Source organism: Zea mays, chromosome 4 (assembly GCF_902167145.1).
Source record: "Zea mays cultivar B73 chromosome 4, Zm-B73-REFERENCE-NAM-5.0, whole genome shotgun sequence".
NCBI classification, from domain to species: Eukaryota; Viridiplantae; Streptophyta; class Magnoliopsida; order Poales; family Poaceae; genus Zea; species Zea mays.
The window spans coordinates 168722801-168738175 of NC_050099.1; the positions used below are offsets into that span (position 1 = coordinate 168722801).

At 44.5% G+C, this 15375-nt stretch overlaps 1 protein-coding gene and 1 long non-coding RNA gene across 2 annotated transcripts; one reads left to right on the top strand and one right to left on the bottom strand.

Moving 5' to 3' along the window:
• Positions 1–3389: 3389 nt before the first annotated feature.
• LOC100280609 (pollen-specific arabinogalactan protein BAN102) lies at positions 3390–4073 on the bottom strand. The gene has a single exon (NM_001153527.2). The coding sequence runs from the start codon at positions 3960–3962 to the stop codon at positions 3798–3800; it is 165 nt and encodes a 54-aa protein (NP_001146999.1). The 5' UTR covers positions 3963–4073; the 3' UTR covers positions 3390–3797.
• Positions 4074–14870: 10797 nt separating this feature from the next.
• Positions 14871–15281, top strand: LOC109946057 (uncharacterized). Its single transcript, XR_002269199.3, has 2 exons — positions 14871–15133; positions 15229–15281. It is a non-coding gene; the product is annotated as an uncharacterized lncRNA (long non-coding RNA).
• The last annotated feature ends 94 nt before the right edge of the window (positions 15282–15375 follow it).

The window sequence follows — 15375 nt, forward strand, 5'->3', positions numbered from 1 at the left end:
TGTAACCTTCTGCATTTCTACTCCAGTAGCCTTGAAATATAATGGATTCTATGTTGTCCTAAGTCCAACCATTCTGAGTTTCACCAAGTTTCTGGACTAAACTAAAAACATGTACCACATTAGAGGTAAATTATAAAAATACATTTCATAATTTATCTAACGAAGATCATTTGATATCGTAAATGTGATTGCTCTTTACTATAAGATTTGTTAAACTTAGAATGGAAAATCCACTGTGGTTTTGTACAGGATATGCACTAGACATTCTCAGCTTGCTAGGTATGTAACCCTTATGTTTCTTCTGAATTACACTGTTTAGTAGCTTCTCTCGATCCTTTTTATAGTGCAGATTCACCGGCAGCACTGTCATCACCCCAATAGATAGGCATTAGCTGCTAGATAAATTAGCCCTTTATCCCAGAATAATAATTGCCAATTATTGGTACTCCTTTTCTCGATTACAAATAAATAGGTGCCTTCAATGGAAGGATAACTCATATCACTCTCAATCACCTTCAGAGTCCACTGAGTTTCAGGTCTCTTTTCACTCAAGGAAGGATGCAACTCTGCTGCTAGTTTATGCAAACATCGCTATGCTCTTTTTCCTGCACCAGGATGGGGAAATCCTTATGTTATTGATCGTAACGTTCTTGACCTTGCAAAGGCCAAGGTGTTGACTTGAGAGGTGTGGCGGCCGGCTTCTTGAAGTGACACATTTTTTTTTGTTCAGTGCTGGCCCTTCTCATCTCAGATTAATGTCTGTTCAGTATGCAGACCGCAGTATATATTAGCTTTCGCATGTATAGATTGATCTTTTCTATCGTGTGCTGGCTGGATGTGTTGTGTTTCTTTCCAGCTGGTAGATCCAGCATGGATGCCTGAAATAACATGCAATTTACTTCTTTAAGAAGTTGGTGCCCTGCTGCATTGTTGCCGTGTCGAATTTTCTCTGAAATGAAGCTTAAAAATCATTTGCCGCCATTGCCCTCGCATGCTGCTTGCACTAGACATGACGCAAAGTTAAGTGTTGCTGGCCACTTGGGCGGTGCAAGTTTGCAGCTTTTCTGGAGGCTTTTTTTTTTTGAGCTTAAAACTTTCCGGTGCGGTGCAGGTTGCTAAAGTAAGAGACGGCGTGGAATGTCGATGCTTCAGTGAGATATTCATCTGCTTGTCTTTTGGCGATAGATCTATATTCGCTTTCCATTCTTTTTGTACCAGATGGATCTAAGTTGGTTTCTCCCTCCGTATTTTTTTCTCTCGCATTTGCAGTGAGATGAACAGCGTCATCTGGTGGTTAAAATTTTCGTATGATTTCAAAAGGGGGGAAAAAAATCTATTTTACCTCTCTTAAAAGTTAGTTTTTCGTCCCTTAACTATAAAATCGAACATAACTCTTTCCTCGAACACATGACCTCTCTGACTGTTTTCTCGGTGGTTTTCATTTGTCCGGTTTTGTAGTTGAGAAAAGAAAACCTAACAGAGACGACAGTGCAACCATGTCCGATTTTATAGTTGAGGAAAGAAAACCTAACTTTTGTGACGGTTGATGAAAGATGAAATGGAGTTTTTCTCATTTCTAAATGTTAAAGCAGTGTATTTGGGGCCATTTGGATCCTCTACCCAACATTTACTAATTGTACAGTAATTCTGGAGGCAACTGCCATGTTGCATGTGTTAATTTCGCAACCTTTTCGGATGAGTAAAATGAGAAATTTGATTAACCCTTGACCTCAGGGGCAACAGTATCAACTTGCAGGGGCATTCCTTCCGTCATTCTGTAGTGTGTACTAACGTCGTAGGTACCATCATTCTAATTAGAGCATCTTCAATAGAAGTCCTATAAACGGCTGCTGTCTATTTGAGTCGCCGCGTCATACACAAAACAGTAATAAAAACATTATATACAATGAGCGTCTGCAGATAAATACATTCAAACCAGTATTTAATCATATGCAAGCAGCAGACTGGCGGCAACTATGTACAATAGGCTACAAGCGGGCGATTTGCCTTGCACTTGGTAGGGATGGATTCGGATCGGATACGCATGGAAACGAATTCGAATGTCACTATTTACCATATTTTAATCCGAATACGGATACGAATACTGTCGGATACGTATACAAAACGGATAGTTCGAATTCGGATTTACATTCGGATACTTACTTAATTTAGAACATAGCATCATAACAAGTATTAATTTGTTTTATCGATGGGTTTATAGTTGATAAAAATCATATTACAAGCAAATTATGAACAATAGTACATATACATTATTTAGTTGAAACTTAGTTGAATATCATATTTTTAAATAAAATATTTATACCTGGTATATTTATATTTTGGACTCTAATTATAATCTTTTTTATATTAAGTATATTTGTATTTTGGACTCAAACTCCAATAATCTAATGTATTCAAAATTAGACTTTTTAATATTATTAAAATTTATCATTGTATATCACTAGTACTGTAAGATTAACACAATCATTTGTTTATGATATAAATATTTTTAACATTTTAAATGGTGTATTTCAGGTTTTAGTATATTATTTAATGTTTAAAATCACTTGTAATTAGTAATAAAAGTAAGTTTAAATTGATTTTATTGAATACTTTTTTCTTTCGAATACGAATAGTATCGGATATTTCACGGTTTTGTCGAATGTTGTCGAATACGAATCTTAAACCGGATAGAGAAGAAACGAATTCGAATATGTCTATTTAACATCCATATTAAAATCGAATACGAATACGGATATCCATATTAGCACTTTATCCGAATACGAATACGGATATTTCGGATCTCCAGACATCCGAATCCATCCCTAGCCCTTGGAGCAGGAGCAGGAGCCGTCCTCACGCGAGGCGATCTATCTTCATTTAACCGAGTCCAACAAGGATAATCATGCTAATGTGGCGTTATACAGACAGTTTATTTATGGCCGTTGTACGTGCCCTAAATATTTTTAAGGGCTAGTTTGGCATCTCCATTTTTCCATGGGATTTTCAATTTCCTAAGAGAAAATAAACTAATTTTCTTTGAGAAAATGGAAAACCTCAGGAAAATGATATTTCCAAACTAGCCCTAAATATATTTATCACAATAATTATAGTACTCAAATTGTAAATGTAGGACCTCTTATGTTGATGCTTTACCCTCCCTCATTTTGTATGGTACTTCTAAACTTTTTATTTTCTTAAATAAAATAATCTATTTTCTAATAATATGATATATGACTCAACTGTTTGAACCGTAAATATTTTCTATAGTTTTAAATATTTGAAATCAGATTCTATTTTAATTTTTAGGACTCAAATATACGACTTTTTATAAGAGCAGTTAAAAAGCAGAGCAGGGCACACGGCAAGCACATTCTCAATCACGCATATTAAGGCATAACAAACCGGCAATCCCCTCACCATGAGGGTAATGTAATAATGTTTATCCAAAGCACACATATACGTGATGGTTAAATCGAATTGTTGAACTGGTCCAGACAAATGGCAAGCAATGGTACAGGTGTCGATCCCTCACTCGAGGGAAAGAACAAATAACAGGGCACCAAATTAAACTGGTGCATCAGCGATACCAATTCGTTAAATGAAAATCAAGTAGAAAGAGGAAGGAAAAAAAACAAACAAAAGGAAGACGAAGGTGTGCCACTGCCACCGCCGTGCCCAATCAGAGCACGCCCACGCATCGGGAATGCGCGGGAGCAGCAGAGCAGCGCAGCGCAGCCAAGTCTCTCCCCCCACCTTGGTCTCTTCCCTCCGGCTCCGGCTCCTCGTCCGGCGGCTCAGTGAATGTAGTACGCGAAGAAGGAGGCCACGGCGGCCCCGACGATGGCGGGTGCGACCGCGGAGGAGCCGCTGGTGGGAGACGGAGCCGGCGCCTCCGCGGCCAGCGCCACGGTGGCCGAGGCGGCGACGAGGACGGCGCAGGCGATCTTCTTCATCTCCATCCCTGGATGCGGCGGCTTATTAGCGACCGTAGAGACGGCGGCGGCGGGATGGGATGGAGGCGAGGAAGTCTCTCTCTGCTCCGACGATCGCTTGCCTGGGTAGTACGGACTACGGAGGCGAGGGCGGGGCCGGGATTTATAGCGTCTGGGCGTGGGGGGTGGGCTGCCGTGCCATGTGGTGGCGCCTGCTACGTGCCTGCATGTGCGCATGCGAAGCGGATCGGCGAGTGGCCGGGCGGTCGTCTCGCGGTGGGTCGCGGCAGAGAGACGAGCGGGGCCGTTCGTGCCAGGCGCGCATGTTTGTTTGTTCGTTCGCTCGCGCAGCACAGTATTCTCGCAGTCAAAGCATGTCCGATATCTTTTTACTCTCTAGAAGTCTAGAGGTAGTAGAGGGGTGATGTGAAGACTGAAGAAGATGAATGGTAATGCAGAAGACAAATAAGCAAACAATAATAATAAACTCCGAAATGCCAGCGATCGATTAGTCTATGGAAGCAAGGAACAGAGAGCAAAGTTGTCCGCCAGCTCCTCCTCGATTGAAAAAAGAAAGAAAGAAAGAAAGAAAGAAAGAAAGAAAGAAGAGAAAGCTGTGCCTCAGTGCCTGTGCTGTTCAGACTTTCACGAATAACAAAATTGCCGCAGGCTGCCGACCGGTCGTTTGAAAATCCGCTGGCCCATTTCGTGAACTCCGCTTTATTACATTTACAGTTGCGTAGGTTATGTCAGTCGTACACACCATGTGTGTACGCACGCTGGCAAAAAGAAAGCGATCGGCGACCTGCTCCAATTTGCAATTGCAAGGCGACGACATTGACAGGGAGGAAACTTGTACCAGTACCTGGTTGTTGCCTTGTTGGTTCCTTGTGGCCTGCACTGCAGCTGCAAAGACACGCCGCGCTTGTATCATCGAGTCGGTCGCCACCGGTGCTATCTCATCTGTCGTGGGACCCATGGCCAGCGCGGGCTCGTCGAGCGACAACGTTCCACGGCGGCGCCACGTTCTCGCCAATGATTTCGCGTTTTTTTTTTGGGTACAGGGTCCAACACACGTGGCGGATCGAGAAGAAGGCATCCGGTCGGCTTGTTCCAGTTCTTTCCGTCAAACTCGTATTGTAGCAGCCTAAGGCCTTGTTCGTTTGCATCGGATTACACCCGGAATCGTTCGAGCTAATTAAAGTTTATATAAATTAGCGAAGCAATCCGGTTAGGAATCGTTCCGACCCACCAATCCTACACAAACGAACAAGGCCTAAGGGGTATTTGAATGCATTAGAGCTAATAGTTAGTGTCTAAAATTAGTTGAAACATTCAAACACCATAACTAATAGTTCAGCTATTGGCTATTTTTGGTAAATTAGTTAATAGTTAGGTAGTTATTTGTTAGCTAGCTAATTTCATTAACAATTTTTAGCCAACTAACTATTAGTTCTAGTGCATTCAAACACCCTTTAAATTGTCTGGCAGTACTTGTAATATCTTATCTTAACTAATAAGTGGCAACCCGGAGTCAATTGGTCTGAACTCTACAAAGTTGTATCCTATCGGCCTTAGGGTATCTAGAAGGATCTTTTCGTGTTACTGATCGAGAATAGAGATTTTGACCAGAATATTTAATATTTCTTCTCCGACTGTATATTCAAATATTCTCCTGACCTATTCCAACACATATATATAAAAACATCCTATATACCTAAATATTGTCTTCATTGTCAAAAATAGATAATGCAACGAGATTTCTATATATTAAAGCCGGTTCAAAACTGCAAAGATAAGGCTATCCACGTCGCCTTTATATTTTTAACCGTTCGATCATTTACGAACGGCTACACGAACTCTCTCTGCATTTCCACGTACTCTGTCAAACGATACGCCGCGATGCTTCCAGACAAGCGCCATTCCCTTCCTCGCCCCACACGCCGTCGTGTTGGCCGCGCCTCTCTTCAACCTTTTCTTGAGCATTGGCGAGAGTGAGAGCACCTAGAGGGAGGGGTGAATAGGTGATCCTGTAAAACTTAAACTTATAGCCACAAAAACTTGTTAAGTGTTAGCACAGTTCTTGCCAAGTGGCTAGAGAGGAGTCAAAACACAATAACCACAAGAAAGCAATCACAGAGATGACACGGTGGTTATCCCGTGGTTCGGCCAAGTACAAAACTTGCCTACTCCACGTTGTGGCGTCCCAACGGACGAGAGTTGCACTCAACTCCTCTCAAGTGATCCAATGATCAACTTGAATACCACGGTGTTCTTCTTTTCTTTGCTCTTTTCCCGTTTGCGAGGAATCTCCACAACTTGGAGTCTCTCGCCCTTACAATAGAGTTTCACAAAGAAGTACGGAGTAAGGGAGGGAAGCAACACACACAAATCCACAGCAAAATGCGCACACACACGGCCAAGAATCGAGCTCAAAAGACTATCTCAAAGTTCTCACTAGAACGGAGCTCGAATCACTTAGAATGACAAACAAATGCGCAAAGACTGAGTGTGGATGATCAAGATTGCTCTAAGGTTGCTTGGTGTTCTCCTCCATGCGCCTAGGGGTTCCTTTTATAGCCCCAAGGCAGCTAGGAGCCGTTGAGAACAAATCTGGCAGGCCATCCTTGCCTTCTGTCGTCGGGCGCACCGGACAGTCCGGTGCACACCGGACACTGTCCGGTGCCCGATTTCTTTCCTTAACAGGCGCAGCCGACCGTTGCCAACCGTTGCAGATCTGGCGCACCGGACAGTCCGGTGCCTCCTTCCGACCGTTGGCCAGGCCACGTGTCCCGCGCAGATCGCGCGGCCGACCGTTGGCTCAGCCGACCGTTGGCTCACCGGACAGTCCGGTGCACACCGGACAGTCCGGTGAATTATAGCCGTACGCCGTCGGCAAATTCCCGAGAGCGGCTTCTTCGCCCGAGGCAGCCTGGCGCACCGGACACTGTCCGGTGCACCACCGGACAGTCCGGTGCCCCAGACCGAAGCAGTCTTTTGGCTGTACACAGCCAACTCTTCTTCTTTCTTCTTCTTTCTGTTTCTATCACTTAGACAAGTATATTAGTACATAACACCAATGTACTAAGGCTTAGAAACATACCTTTACTTGTGATTTGCACCTTGTTCATCCATGGGCATAGATTCACAATTAAGCACTTGTGTTTGCACTCAATCACCAAAATACTTAGAAATGGCCTAAGGGCACATTTCCCTTTCAATCTCCCCCTTTTTGGTGATTTATGCTAACACAACACAAAGCAACTAGAACAAGTGCAAAATCACTTCAAATAAACCTCAAATTTATTTTGATTCATTTTTGGCATATATGGATCATCCTTTGCCACCACTTGGTTTGTTTTTGTAAATCGAACTCAAATCTCTATCTCTAAGTCAAACACACATGTTGAAGCATAAAGAGAGTCATTCCAAAAGAGATTGATCAAGGATTTCAAAAACTCCCCCTTTTTCCCATAATTACTACTTCTCCCCACAAGAAGCCAACTTTTCACAAAAGAGACAATAAGAGTTTTGACAAAACAAAAGCTCTACCCTACTATTTTCAAATCTCTCAAGTGGTAGCTGATCCATTTATTGCTTTGGCCTTTATTTTCTCCCCCTTTGGCATCAAGCACCAAAACGGGATCAATCTTGGCCCTTTAACCCCATTGCCTCACCAAAATCTTCAATTAAGAGGACAAAGGCAATAAGATCATAGAGATGAACTTGGAATAAGTTACCCTCTCATCGGAGTGCAGTGGAAGTCTTGCATGGTCCAAGTCCACCTTTTCCCTTTCAATTCTCCTTCGAGACTAAATCAAGCAAACTCAAACAAATGGTTAGTCTCAAAGGGTCAAGTTGTAGCACATCTCCCCCTAAATGTGTGCATTACTTGCAAAAAGGACTTGTGAGGTCCGGGGAGTGCTTGTACAACTTGAGCACCATCAATAAGCAACAAAATGCATAAGGAACATGATCAATGGCATAAACACATGTATGTTATAAGTCAATCCAAGTTCTGCGAATCTAAGACATTTAGCTCACTACGCAGCCTGCAAAAGGTCTTCTCATCTAGAGGCTTGGTAAAGATATCGGCTAGCTGGTTCTCGGTGCTAACATGAAACACTTCGATATCTCCCTTTTGCTGGTGGTCTCTCAAAAAGTGATGCCGGATGTCTATGTGCTTTGTGCGGCTGTGTTCAACAGGATTTTCCGCCATGCGGATAGCACTCTCATTATCACATAGGAGTGGGACTTTGCTCAGATTGTAGCCAAAGTCCCGGAGGGTTTGCCTCATCCAAAGTAGTTGCGCGCAACACTGTCCTGTGGCAACATACTCGGCCTCAGCGGTGGATAGGGCAACGGAAGTTTGTTTCTTAGAATTCCATGACACCAGGGACCTTCCTAAGAATTGGCACGTCCCCGATGTACTCTTCCTATCGACCTTACATCCAGTATAGTCGGAGTCTGAGTATCCAACTAAGTCAAAGGTAGACCCCTTTGGATACCAGAGCCCGAAGCAAGGCGTAGCAACTAAATATGTAAGAATTCGCTTCACCGCCACTAAGTGACATTCCTTAGGATCGGATTGAAATCTAGCACACATGCATACGCTAAGCATAATATCCGGTCTACTAGCACATAAGTAAAGCAAAGAACCTATTATTGACCGGTATGCTTTTTGATCAACGGACTTACCTCCTTTGTTGAGGTCGGTGTGTCCGTCGGTCCCCATCGGAGTCTTTGCGGGCTTGGCGTCCTTCATCCCAAACCGCTTTAGCAGATCTTGCGTGTACTTCGTTTGGGAGATGAAGGTGCCGTCCTTGAGTTGCTTCACTTGGAACCCAAGGAAGTAGTTCAACTCGCCCATCATCGACATCTCGAATTTCTGCGTCATCACCCTGCTAAACTCTTCACAAGACTTTTGGTTAGTAGAACCAAATATTATGTCATCGACATAAATTTGGCACACAAATAAATTACCATCACATGTCTTTGTAAAAAGAGTTGGATCGGCTTTCCCAACCTTGAAAGCATTAGCTATTAGAAAGTCTCTAAGGCATTCATACCATGCTCTTGGGGCTTGCTTAAGTCCATAGAGCGCCTTAGAGAGCTTACACACGTGGTCGGGGTACCGTTCATCCTCGAAGCCAGGGGGTTGCTCCACGTACACCTCCTCCTTGATTGGCCCGTTGAGGAAAGCGCTCTTCACATCCATTTGGTACAACCTGAAAGAATGGTGAGCGGCATATGCTAGCAAGATACGAATGGACTCTAGCCTAGCCACAGGAGCGAAAGTCTCCTCAAAGTCCAAACCTGCGACTTGGGCATAACCTTTTGCCACAAGTCGAGCCTTGTTCCTCGTCACCACCCCGTGCTCGTCCTGTTTGTTGCGGAACACCCACTTGGTTCCCACAACATTTTGCTTCGGACGAGGCACCAGTGTCCAAACTTCATTGCGCTTGAAGTTGTTGAGTTCCTCCTGCATGGCCAACACCCAGTCCGGATCTAGCAAGGCCTCCTCTACCCTGAAAGGCTCAATAGAAGAGACAAAGGAGTAATGCTCACAAAAATTAACTAATCGAGACCGAGTAGTTACTCCCTTGCTAATGTCACCCAGAATTTGGTCGACGGGATGATCCCTTTGAATCATCGCTCGAACTTGGGTTGGAGGTGCCGGTTGCGCTTCTTCCTCCATCACATGATCAACTTGTGCTCCCCCTTGATCACACGCCTCCTGTTGATGAACCTGTTCATCGTCTTGAGTTGGGGGATGCACCTTAGTTGAGGAAGAAGGTTGATCTCGTTCATATTGTTCCTGTGGCCGAATGTCTCCAATCGCCATGGTTCGTATAGCGGTCGTCGGAACATCTTCTTCATCTACATCATCACAATCAATAACTTGCTCTCTTGGAGAGCCATTAGTCTCATCAAATACAACGTCGCTAGAGACTTCAACCAAACCCGATGATTTGTTGAAGACTCTATACGCCTTTGTATTTGAGTCATAACCTAACAAAAACCCTTCTACAGCTTTGGGAGCAAACTTAGAATTTCTACCTTTCTTCACTAGAATGTAGCACTTGCTCCCAAATACACGAAAGTAAGATACATTGGGTTTGTTACCGGTTAGTAGCTCATACGACGTCTTCTTGAGGAGGCGATGAAGGTAGACCCTGTTGATGGCGTGGCAAGCCGTATTCACGGCTTCCGTCCAAAAGTACTCGGGGGTCTTGAACTCTCCTAGCATCGTCCTTGCCATGTCAATGAGCGTCCTGTTCTTCCTCTCTACCACACCATTTTGCTGTGGTGTGTAGGGAGCGGAGAACTCGTGCTTGATCCCTTCCTCTTCAAGGAACTCCTCCACTTGAAGGTTCTTGAACTCGGACCCGTTGTCGCTCCTTATCTTCTTCACCTTGAGCTCAAACTCATTTTGAGCTCTCCTGAGGAAGCGCTTGAGGGTCCCTTGGGTTTCAGACTTATCCTGCAAAAAGAACACCCAAGTGAAGCGGGAAAAGTCATCAACAATAACTAGACCATACTTACTTCCTCCTATACTTAGATAGGCGACGGGTCCGAAGAGGTCCATATGCAGCAGCTCCAGGGGTCTTGAAGTTGTCATCACATTCTTGCTGTGATGCGCTCCTCCCACTTGTTTACCTGCTTGACAAGCTGCACAAGGTCTATCTTTTTCGAATTGAACGTTAGTCAAACCTATCACGTGTTCTCCCTTTAGAAGTTTGTGAAGGTTCTTCATCCCCACATGTGCTAAGCGGCGATGCCACAGCCAGCCCATGCTAGTCTTAGCTATTAAGCATGCATCTAGACCGACTTCTTTTTTTGCAAAATCAACTAAGTACAGTTTGCCGTCTAATACACCCTTAAAAGCTAGTGAACCATCACTTCTTCTAAAGACAGACACATCTACATTAGTAAATAGACAGTTATACCCCATATTGCATAATTGACTAACAGATAGTAAATTATATCCTAGAGACTCTACTAAAAACACATTAGAAATTGAGTGCTCATTTGATATTGCAATTTTACCTAACCCTTTTACCTTGCCTTGATTCCCATCACCGAAAATAATTGAATCTTGGGAATCCTTATTCTTGACGTAGGAGGTGAACATCTTCTTCTCCCCCGTCATATGGTTTGTGCATCCGCTGTCAATAATCCAGCTTGAACCCCCGGATGCATAAACCTGCAAGGCAAATTTAGGCTTGGGACTTAGGTACCCAACTCATGTTGGGTCCTACAAGGTTAGCACAAATATTCTTAGGGACCCAAATGCAAGTTTTGTCTCCCTTGCATCTTGCCCCTAACTTCCTAGCAATTACCTTTCTATCCTTTCTACAAATTGCAAAGGAAGCATTCAAAGCATGATATATTGTAGAAGGCTCATTAACTTTCCTAGGAATATTAACAACATTTCTCCTAGGCATATTATGAACAACATCCCTTCTACCAACATTTCTATCATGCACATATGAAGAACTAGAAGCAAACATAGCATGAGAAAAATCATCGTACTCATTATAACTCTTATAAGCATTTCTAGTTTGTCTCCTATCATGATATAAAAAGGCATGGTTCTTTTTAGCACTAGTAGCCATAGGGGCCTTCCCTTTCTCCTTAGTGGGAATGGGAGCCTTATGGCTTGTTAAGTTCTTGGCTTCCCTCTTGAAGCCAAGCCCATCCTTAATTGAGGGGTGTCTACCAACCGTGTAGGCATCCCTAGCAAATTTTAGTTTATCAAAATTACTCTTGCTAGTCTTAAGTTGAGCATTAAGACTAGCTAATTCATCATTCAATTTTGAAATAGAAACTAAGTGTTCGCTACAAGCATTAATATCAATATCCTTACACCTAGTGCAAATTTCAACATATTCAACACAAGAGTTGGATTTATTTGCTTCTACTAGTTTAGCATTTAAATCATCGTTTATGCTCTTTAAGTTAGAAATAGAATCATGGCATGTTGACACTTCACAAGCAAGCATTTCATTCCTCTTAATTTCTAATGCAAGGGATTTTTGAGCCTCTACAAACTTATCATGTTCTTCATACAACAAATCCTCTTGCTTTTCTAAAAGTATATTCTTTTCATTCAAGGCATCAATTAATTCATTAATTTTGTCTATCTTAGATCTATCTAAGCCCTTGAACAAACATGAATAATCTACTTCATCCTCATCACTAGATTCGTCCTCACTTGAAGAAGCATAGGTAGAGTTGCGAGTACATACCTTCTTCTCCTTTGCCATAAGGCATGTGTGACGCTCGTTGGGGAAGAGGGTTGATTTGTTGAAGGCGGTGGCGGCGAGTCCTTCATTGTCGGAGTCGGAAGAGGAGCAATCCGAGTCCCACTCCTTGCCTAGATGCGCCTCGCCCTTTGCCTTCTTGTAATGCTTCTTCTTTTCCCTCTTGTTTCCCTTTTCCTGGTCACTATCATTATCGGGGCAGTTAGCGATAAAATGACCAATCTTACCGCACTTGAAGCATGAGCGCTTTCCCTTCGTCTTGGTCTTGCTTGGCTGCCCCTTGTGACCCTTTAGCACCGTCTTGAAGCGTTTGATGATGAGAGCCATCTCTTCATCATTAAGTCCGACCGCCTCAATTTGTGTCACCTTGCTAGGTAGTGCCTCCTTACTTCTTGATGCTTTGAGAGCAAAAGGTTGTGGTTCGTTGATCGGTCCATTCAAGGCGTCGTCCACGTATCTTGCCTCCTTGATCATCATTCGCCCGCTGACGAATTTTCCTAAGACTTCTTCGGGCGACATTTTGGTGTACCTGGGATTCTCACGAATATTATTCACCAAATGAGGATCAAGAACGGTAAAGGACCTTAGCATTAGTCGGACGATGTCGTGGTCCGTCCATCGCGTGCTTCCGTAGCTCCTTATTTTGTTGATAATGGTCTTGAGCCGGTTGTATGTTTGAGTTGGCTCCTCGCCCCTTATCATCGCGAACCGTCCAAGCTCGCCCTCCACCAACTCCATTTTGGTGAGCAAGGTAGCGTCATTTCCCTCATGAGAGATCTTGAGGGTATCCCAGATTTGCTTGGCGTTATCCAAGCCACTCACTTTGTTATATTCATCCCTGCACAATGAAGCTAGAAGAACAGTAGTAGCTTGTGCATTCTTATGGATTTGCTCATTAATGAATATAGGACTATCTGAACTATTAAAGTGCATTCCACTATCTACAATCTCCCATATACTAGGATGGAGAGAAAATAGGTGACTACGCATTTTGTGGCTCCAAAATCCGTAGTCCTCCCCATCAAAGTGTGGGGGCTTGCCGAGTGGAATGGAAAGCAAATGTGAATTTGAGCTTTGCGGAATACGAGAGTAGTCAAAGGAAAAGTTAGAATTAACCGGTTTCCTTTGCTCGTAGTCGTTGTGGTCGTCGTCCTTTTGGGAAGAAGTAGACTCATCACTGTCGTCGTAGTAGACGATCTCCTTGATGCGCCTCGTCTTCTTCTTCTTCCCTTCCTTTCGTCTATGACCCGAGCCGGAGTCGGTAGGCTTGTCATCTTTGAGCTCATTGACGAAGGACTCCTTCTCCTTATCGTTGATCACGATTCCCTTCCCCTTGGGATCCATCTCTTCGGGTGGCTAGTCCCTTTCTTGAAGAGAACGGCTCTGATACCAATTGAGAGCACCTAGAGGGGGGGGGGGTGAATAGGTGATCCTGTAAAACTTAAACTTATAGCCACAAAAACTTGTTAAGTGTTAGCACAGTTCTTGCCAAGTGGCTAGAGAGGAGTCAAAACACAATAACCACAAGAAAGCAATCACAGAGATGACACGGTGGTTATCCCGTGGTTCGGCCAAGTACAAAACTTGCCTACTCCACGTTGTGGCGTCCCAACGGACGAGAGTTGCACTCAACTCCTCTCAAGTGATCCAATGATCAACTTGAATACCACGGTGTTCTTCTTTTCTTTGCTCTTTTCCCGTTTGCGAGGAATCTCCACAACTTGGAGTCTCTCGCCCTTACAATAGAGTTTCACAAAGAAGTACGGAGTAAGGGAGGGAAGCAACACACACAAATCCACAGCAAAATGCGCACACACACGGCCAAGAATCGAGCTCAAAAGACTATCTCAAAGTTCTCACTAGAACGGAGCTCGAATCACTTAGAATGACAAACAAATGCGCAAAGACTGAGTGTGGATGATCAAGATTGCTCTAAGGTTGCTTGGTGTTCTCCTCCATGCGCCTAGGGGTTCCTTTTATAGCCCCAAGGCAGCTAGGAGCCGTTGAGAACAAATCTGGCAGGCCATCCTTGCCTTCTGTCGTCAGGCGCACCGGACAGTCTGGTGCACACCGGACACTGTCCGGTGCCCGATTTCTTTCCTTAACAGGCGCAGCCGACCGTTGCCAACCGTTGCAGATCTGGCGCACCAGATAGTCCGGTGCACACCGGACAGTCCGGTGCCTCCTTCCGACCGTTGGCCAGGCCACGTGTCCCGCGCAGATCACGCGGCCGGCCGTTGGCTCAGCCGACCGTTGGCTCACCGGACAGTCCGGTGCACACCGGACAGTCCGGTGAATTATAGCCGTACGCCGTCGGCAAATTCCCGAGAGCGGCTTCTTCGCCCGAGGCAGCCTGGCGCACCGGACACTGTCCGGTGCACCACCGGACACTGTCCGGTGCACCACCGGACAGTCCGGTGCTCCAGACCGAAGCAGTCTTTTGGCTGTACACAGCCAACTCTTCTTCTTTCTTCTTCTTTCTGTTTCTATCACTTAGACAAGTATATTAGTACATAACACCAATGTACTAAGGCTTAGAAACATACCTTTACTTGTGATTTGCACCTTGTTCATCCATGGGCATAGATTCACAATTAAGCACTTGTGTTTGCACTCAATCACCAAAATACTTAGAAATGGCCTAAGGGCACATTTCCCTTTCAGAGAGCCCTTCACATGGTGCGGTGCTGGCATCGTTGTTGGCGACCTCTGCGCGGTCGGATCTGCAAAGGTTGCAGCTAGCGCGCCTACAGTACGTCAACATGGTGCGGCATCTCTTTTTGCAGATCCCCAACTTGCTACGCCGCCGGCCGCCGCATCGGAACTCCTTGCACCGCTTGCCTTTCTTCTCCCATTCAACCGGCAAGCGTTCCCTGGCTCAATAACGCAACTGGGGGATGTCTGTCGCTATCTCCATATAGGAAACGACAGGTACGCGTACACCCTTCCTTCTCTTCATTTCCTTCTATGCGAAACCAACACTCAAACCCTAACCTAAGCTATTTGGGTATTTGCATTTGCCGCAGGTGCGACAGATTTAGATTTTCAGGTGATGCGTGGTCGGGATCGCCGGATCAATCAAAATAAGTGTGAAATTTGAGAGGCCGTGGAACTTCCAGATCGAGTAGTATCCATCCAGATCGATATCCCAGAAGACCAAGCCTGGCCATGAA

Excerpts from the sequence above, each read along its gene's own strand:
- LOC100280609 (NM_001153527.2), bottom strand. The coding sequence starts at position 3,962 with ATGGAGATGAAGAAGATCGCCTGCGCCGTCCTCGTCGCCGCCTCGGCC.